Source organism: Ursus americanus, chromosome 18, assembly GCF_024610735.1.
Source record: "Ursus americanus isolate L20-20 chromosome 18, mUrsAme1.1.p, whole genome shotgun sequence".
Lineage (NCBI taxonomy): Eukaryota > Metazoa > Chordata > Mammalia > Carnivora > Ursidae > Ursus > Ursus americanus.
Genome location: NC_142144.1, coordinates 36,682,819 through 36,689,511, shown reverse-complemented (window position 1 = coordinate 36,689,511; position 6,693 = coordinate 36,682,819). Strand labels below are relative to the sequence as shown.

General features: G+C 57.9%; 1 protein-coding gene across 1 annotated transcript; it reads right to left on the bottom strand.

Moving 5' to 3' along the window:
- Positions 1-308: 308 nt before the first annotated feature.
- AQP3 (aquaporin 3 (Gill blood group)) lies at positions 309-6,302 on the bottom strand. Its single transcript, XM_045780668.2, has 6 exons — positions 6,120-6,302; positions 2,936-3,062; positions 2,444-2,581; positions 1,977-2,095; positions 1,425-1,642; positions 309-1,340 (listed from the first exon to the last, which is right to left on the bottom strand). The coding sequence occupies exons 1-6, from the start codon at positions 6,225-6,227 to the stop codon at positions 1,172-1,174; spliced, it is 879 nt and encodes a 292-aa protein (XP_045636624.1). The 5' UTR covers positions 6,228-6,302; the 3' UTR covers positions 309-1,171.
- Between the last annotated feature and the right edge of the window lie 391 nt (positions 6,303-6,693).

The following is a 6,693-nucleotide window of genomic DNA, read 5'->3' as shown; positions in this document are numbered from 1 at the left end:
TGATGAGTGGGTGCAGGGGTCGGGAAGGAGATGCCATTCAGTGTGCAAGAGGAAGGAAGCTTGCGGGAAAGTGTGGGGCCGCCGAGTTCAAGCTGAGAAGCTTGGTGAAGAGGCTCTGTGACCTGTCGGTGGGACTGACCCCTGCCCCCCCACCGCGCCAGCAGGGCCCAAGTACTAGCCCTAGGGTGCCCCAGCCAGGTGAGACACCAGCTGGGCACCCTGGCTGGCATTTGTGTCTGGACGCAGTGAAGCTCCTCAGCTGCCCCAGAACAGCAGAGCAAGCTGAGAGGAATTCGCACAACTGGCAGTTTTAGGCACACATTTTATTGTTGGGTTTTTTTTTTTATAAAAGGCAAAAGAGTACATTTTTCGGGTGGACGATTAAAGGAGTGAAGACCCTATTTTAAGTAGTCTCCCAACCCTCATCCCTAAATCTGTAACATCTGCTATAGTTAAAAAAAAAAAAAAAAAAAAAAGCAAGCATGAAACTTACGACCTGGACTTCACCCCACCACCCCTCACGCCTCCATTAGGACAGAAATACGTTCTCTGTTCCTACTTACATACAGCCAGAGCTCCACACCTGGGCTGTGGCCTCCTCCTCCCCTCCCTACCCCCTTTTTACCACCCTACCTGCCCCAAAGCCTCAAGAAGCCCCCTGCTTAGAAAACGGGCACATACACACACATACTCAGAAACACGTATGTCTGGACCCTTCTCCGCATGGAGCCCCTGAAACATGCGGACCCCTCGCACTTTCCTCACTCACAGATGGGACACACCACAGATGGACCCTCCTCTTCCTCTGGGCTGCCCCCACCCCCCCACAGCTAGAATCCTTTCCACTTGGTCTCTGGCCCTGAGTATCTTGGAAACCATACACACGCACACACATGTACACACATGCTCACACACCCACTGCTCATTCTCTTTTTTGGGGAAACAAAGGGTATGTTGGCCCTACTCCCTGTCCCACCACAGATTAAAGACAGTGTCCTAAGGTCCTATTTGGGGAGGGTCTTGGGGAGAATCCCCAAGGGGGCTGTCCACTGGAGTGGGAGTAGACAAGGAGCTTCTCAGTCTGGGAGGGGGCCATGAAGGCTTCTAGGGAGCAGCCCCTGCACAGTCTGTGGATGCTCAGGGAGGGGGCAGGGAGGGGGCCCCTGCCCACTCAGATCTGCTCCTTGTGCTTCACATGGGCCAGCTTCACATTCTCCTGCTCGTTGGAGGGTGGCGGCTGCTCCAGGTGGCAGCCGATCATGAGCTGGTACACGAAGACACCCGCAATGGAGCCCAGGAGCGGAGAGACGATGGGCACCCACCACCAGTGGTGGCCGGTCCTGGGGACAGACAGATGTGGTCAGAAGTGGGTGCGGCAGCAGAGGGGAGTCAGGCTAGGGCAGGCGGGTGGGGGCTGCACTCACGTGAAGACTTCGGAGCCCCAGCCAGCAATGGCGGTGAAAAGGCGGGGACCGAAGTCCCGGGCGGGATTGACGGCGTAGCCAGAGTTGAAACCCATGGAGGTGCCGATAACCAAGACCACCAGGCCCACAGTGAAGGCCTCCAGGCCTCGGGGGACGGGGTTGTTGTAGGGGTCAACAATGGCCAGCACACACACGATGAGGGAGGCGGTGCCAATGAACTGGGGAGTGGGGAGGACAGGATGAAGAGCTGCTCCTATGCCACCCTCTGGTCCCTCCTCTGTCCTCGGCTCCTGGAGTCTTACCATTTCCCATGTTCAGCTCTTTCCCGCAGTAGTGCTAGAATGTGAGTGTGCATAAAGGATCCTCTGCGGAACTGGCTAAATATGCCAATTCCTGTTTTGTAAGTATCTGCCACCATGATTCTGATGCAGGAGTCCCCACACATTGAGAAACACTGCTATAAACAAGGAGTCCTATCCCCCAGTCACCCATGAGCAGCTGAGCAGCTTGGTCCTCCTCCCTGTGTTCCCTTCATGATTCCCTGGCCCATACCTGGTCGAAGAATCCATTGACCATGTCCAAGTGTCCAGAGGGGTAGGTGGCAAAGATGCCCGCTGTGCCATTGGGGCCCGAGACTACAAGCTCATTCTTGGCAAAGGCCCAGATTGCATCTGGTGACAAATCAGACCCAGAGTGGGTGAGGGCAGAAGCCGACCCGCTCTCCTATCTCAGGCTGGGCCCACCCTCCTGGGGGATCACAGGGGAGTACATCACTGCTGTATTACTCAGGAGTCTTTGGAGGGGCAGGGGGGTTGGAGGGTGGACAGCCTGAGACTCTATAGTTGCCCAACTTGTTTCTTTCCCCTTATGCCCCCCACCTTGGGCCCATGAGTGAATGAGTGAGTCATGAGCCTGGGGCTTGGGCAGGCCCCAGCTGTCTGTCATCAAAAGGCCTGGTACCAACAGGTCCCAAGCAGAGGAGGGAGGTAGCAGAGGATGGCAGGGTGGGGAATGCTCACCATAATACAGCCCAAAAACAATCCCAGCACCCAAGAAGGCTCCCAGCGTCTGAGCCAAGGCGTAGACGGGCAGCTTGATCCAGGGCTCCCGTGCCAAGAAACACAGGGCAAAGGTCACAGCAGGGTTCAGGTGGGCCCCTGGGCAGAGGGGAGATGGGACCTATTAGTCACTGTAGCTTGCCACGGTGACCCCTAAGCTCCATGCTCCCCTTCTCTGGCCGTCATATGCAGAGGTGCAGAGAAGGGTTTCTTGTACCAGATGGTGGGTTGGACTATGTAACAGGGCAACTCTGATAATCGGATGCCAAGGTGAGAGTCAAAGGTTCAAAGTGTCAAGTTCCTTCTCCATTCTCCTCTTCCAAAGGCTCAAAAAAGCTGAGGCCACAGCTATGCCTTGCCCTTGGGAATGTCCCCCACCACCCCATTCCCCAGTTGGGCGCCTTGTAGGAATGCCGTTTGAGGGTAATGACCGAGGGTGGAGCACGGCCTTACCAGAGACCTGGCCAGCCACAAGGATGCCCAGGGTGACAGCGAAGCCGAAGGCTAGGTTGATGGTGAGGAAACCACCATGGGTGCCCCGGCTGAGCACCACCTGGGCCACGGAGCCACATCCAAACATCTGTATCAGGAAACAGAACAGGCAGGAAGAGTGAGGCCCAGCAACTCTCTCACTCCAGAGGGAAGGGGTGAATCCAGCAACCTCCACCTGCTGTCATCTGGAGGACGGGGAAGCCCTTCCTGGGAGGAATCCAATCCACACCCCTTCTACGGCAACAGTACCCCGCAGAATAAGCAGACTTGCCCCCCCACCCACAATGCCCAAACTTTAATTTAACAGGGCCCTCTGGAAGGGACTGGAAGCAGAGTCTACAACTGGGAGCCCAAAAGATGGCTGGCCCATCTTCTCTGATTTTTCTGGAATCTCAGTAGGAGTGGGGTACAGGGGAGCAGCTTTCATCACCCAAGCACAGTTTCTCCTGCAGCCCTTCAGGCCTGGCCCATAAAGTCGGAAGGCTCTCACTCATCCCCCACCTGCACTTGCCTCCTCCCGCGTCCAAAAAAAGAGCTTTGTGGTTGGCAGGGGGAGGGTGGCGCAGGGCACCACCAGAAATAGGGAGGAGGCCAGAAGTTAGGCTGAGTCCACTTCTGCTGAATCTGAAATGTCAGAGCCCCTCCCTGCCCTTGTCCCGTTCCTGTCCCAGAGCCTCCTCTCTTCACCCACTCTGACCTCTCGGCCCTCAGGGGTCCAGGTTCCCTACTCATATGTGGAGGTCCTAAAGACAATGATCTGAGTGGCCCCTCTCACTAACCGCAGCAGGGCAGTGGGAGTGGAGAGACTGGTTCTGAGGTTTCTGCCGGTGATGGGGGGGATTCAAGAGGACGAAGGTCCCTGATGTCCCCCCAAGTATAGAACATCCTGTTCCTCGTATTTAAATGTAAAAATGCTTCTATTCCAGCCATAAAGACCTACTGCCCTGAGCCTCCACAGTGTTCCCTAAAGCTGCTCACTGCAGCCCCTTCCCTGGGTTTCCTCTTCTACCTCCCCATAACTGGCAGTTTTACGCCTAGCCAGCGGGCAGTCCCCAGACTTATGCTAAGGGCCCTTGTCCATTTGGATGGGTCAGTGTCCTATTGGACTGGGTTGTTAAGCATTTTGATTATCATCCCTCAAAAGAATAAAAGATAGTGGGGAAGCCAGCGGCAGTGATGCAGGGCAAAGGTGTGTAGGCAGGTGAGAGCAAAGATCAGAGACTGTGAGCATGTGGGGGTGGGGGAAGGCACATGGGGGTCCAGGGCACCCTGCCTGGTTTGGCAGGCCCTGGCCTCAGCTTTTTCCTGCCTGAGGCCCAAACCTGGCTTCATCCCAGGAGACCTTGGAGGGAAAAGCTGTCAGAGCCAGTTCCACCACCTTGGGGCTAATCTTCCTCTTCCTCCCCCTCCTTCTCCCCCACTCCCGGCCTTGCTAGGTACCCCAGAGAAAGGGGATCCCCTCACCCCAAGGCCAGCCCTGATCCTGCCACCACAGGCTCTGGGTTCCGGGCCCACAGAGGTATGCAGGCAAGCCCTCACCCAGCACGCAAGGGTCTCCCAGGCCCAGGCCCTCCTCTCCAGACCGCCCTTGAGGTTCTGCTTTTCACTGCCACCAGATGCCTTACCCGCACCCGAGCCTGAGCCTGAACCTGAAAGCCTTCACAGAAGTAACACCCTCCTTTTGTGGTTGAGGATAAGCCAAATGATCCTGGGGCTCAGTGTAAGGCCTGACTGCTCCTTTGTGGGAGAGGCTAACCTAGATGTGACAGGGGTTAGGGAGGCCCTTCTGTGAATGTGGAAGACAATGCTCTCGGACAGGGGACTGGACCATCAATCAGATGGGGTGGGGGGAGACACAAAACTCTGGGACAGAAGGGTGAAAAGCACCTGCCCCTCTTCCCGTCTTGGAACAGGGAGAGAAGGGATGGGGATGACAGGTAGGGTCACTAGTCTTATAAGGGGCTGTGGATAAAGTGCCCCCCACCCCGGCTTCTCCCTTGCTGTTCCTGGAAGGCAAAGGTGAGTCTAAGACCTCTCCTCACCGTGGAGCCTGCTTTACCACCGCCACCCATTTGGGGCACCCCAGCCCTACCTACTTGCCTCTAAGTATGGCTTCTTAGTCCACAGGGGGCTGGCTGGTCTGCATTACCTACAGTTGGAGCTGGGGCGGGAATGGAATAACCCATTCACCACAATGAAGCAACTGAACCCAGAAGTAAGCCGGGAGAAAACAGGTGTAACCACATGAGGGGCTGAAAATCAGAGAGTAGGTGGGACAGGAAATGGAGACTGCAAGTAGTGTGTCTGTCAGACCCAAGAAATACAAACAAAGTCACCCAGGAACAACCTAGGAACAAAACTGGCGTAACCAGGGAGTCAGTGGACTGGGGAGTAGCCCAGGCAGTAGAAGCAGCCTGCTCAGAACAGCCACAAACTAACTCAGAGGTTGAGTTAGAGGCTGGGGAGTAACTCAGAGTGCTTGGGCACAGAGGATGATGGCATCTGTCTGCGTGACTGACAGGGCTTGGGAGCCACTCAGCACAAGAGGAGTGACTTTAGTGACACCAAGTCCTCTGTGCCCAGGGCCCAGCTGCCTTCCACAGCCTCCGTATCTTCAGGATCCAACTTTCTCCCAGCTCTGCTGTTTGCACCTGTGTGGCCTCCGCCCTCTGCCCCCACCCGTGGCACACTGTCCTCACATCACGGGAACTTTTGGACTTTCTGAAGCTTAATTATTCATTAGGGGCCAGATATCCAGGACCCAAATAATCTAATAGGGGCCCATTTGTCAATGTCTCCGCTGCCTCCCAGAGCTGGGACTCCTGGAACCTGGGGAGGTGAAAGCCTGGAGAAGACCCTAGAGGTCTCAGTCTGCAGGGGTGACCACTGCCCCTAGCCTGTGGGCTGGGGCCCGGTAAAAGGGTAACCGATCAGAGCTGTCAGTGGGAGTAACTGCTGGCATTCTGGAAGGAGTCAGAGCTGTCATGGATGGGGTGCGAGCTAGGGGGTAAGACCAGTCTGGAATGGGGGGGAGCAGACCTGGGAGAGGGGTCGGGACTGCCTTGAAAAAGAGCCCCTCCAGCAGAGGGGTCGGGGGATGCGGGGGCTGGAGAGAGAAGGGCTTCTCCGGGTCCCTTCCACTCACCACGAGGATGAGGGTCCCAAGGCACTCAGCCAGAGCCTGGCGAAGCAGCCGGTAACGGATGTGGAGCATCTCCCCGCAGCGGGACACCAGCTCCTTCTGTCGACCCATGGCGGGAGCGGCGGCGGCGGTGGCGTGCGGGCGGGACGGGGCGCGAGCGCGGCGGGCCGGCAGCGGTGGCCCCGAGCGCCGGGTGGCGCCCTTTATACGAGCGGGAGGCACGCGCCCCGCCCGGCCCGCAGCCCCGCCCGCCGAGCCCCGAGCCCGCCCGAGGTGTGGGCAGCCGCCCCCCCGCAGCTTGCCCGGGGAGGCCGGTGGGGACGCTGGGCTGGGGGAAGCGGGTGGGGAAGGGAGGGGGCGGCGGCGGCTGTGAGGAGCTTCAGGGGTGAGGTTCGCTCCGTGGGGGCACTTAGGGGAGGAGGGGATTGCGCGGGTCTGAGAGGCAATGGTGCGGGCACGCGGGTGCGGGACGGTGGCTGCGGAGAGTGAAGCCGCCACTAGAGACCTCCTCGGGCCGCTCAGTGCGCCCTGCCGTCATCCACACGACGGTGCCCAGCGGTGAGAGAGACAGGTCAGA

Excerpts from the sequence above, each read along its gene's own strand:
- AQP3 (XM_045780668.2), bottom strand. The coding sequence starts at position 6,227 with ATGGGTCGACAGAAGGAGCTGGTGTCCCGCTGCGGGGAGATGCTCCAC. Across the intron at positions 2,096-2,443 it reads TGTTTTTGGGCTGTATTATG|ATGCAATCTGGGCCTTTGCC; the intron begins GTGAGCATTCCC and ends ATTTGTCACCAG. Across the intron at positions 1,643-1,976 it reads TCAATGGATTCTTCGACCAG|TTCATTGGCACCGCCTCCCT; the intron begins GTATGGGCCAGG and ends CCCACTCCCCAG.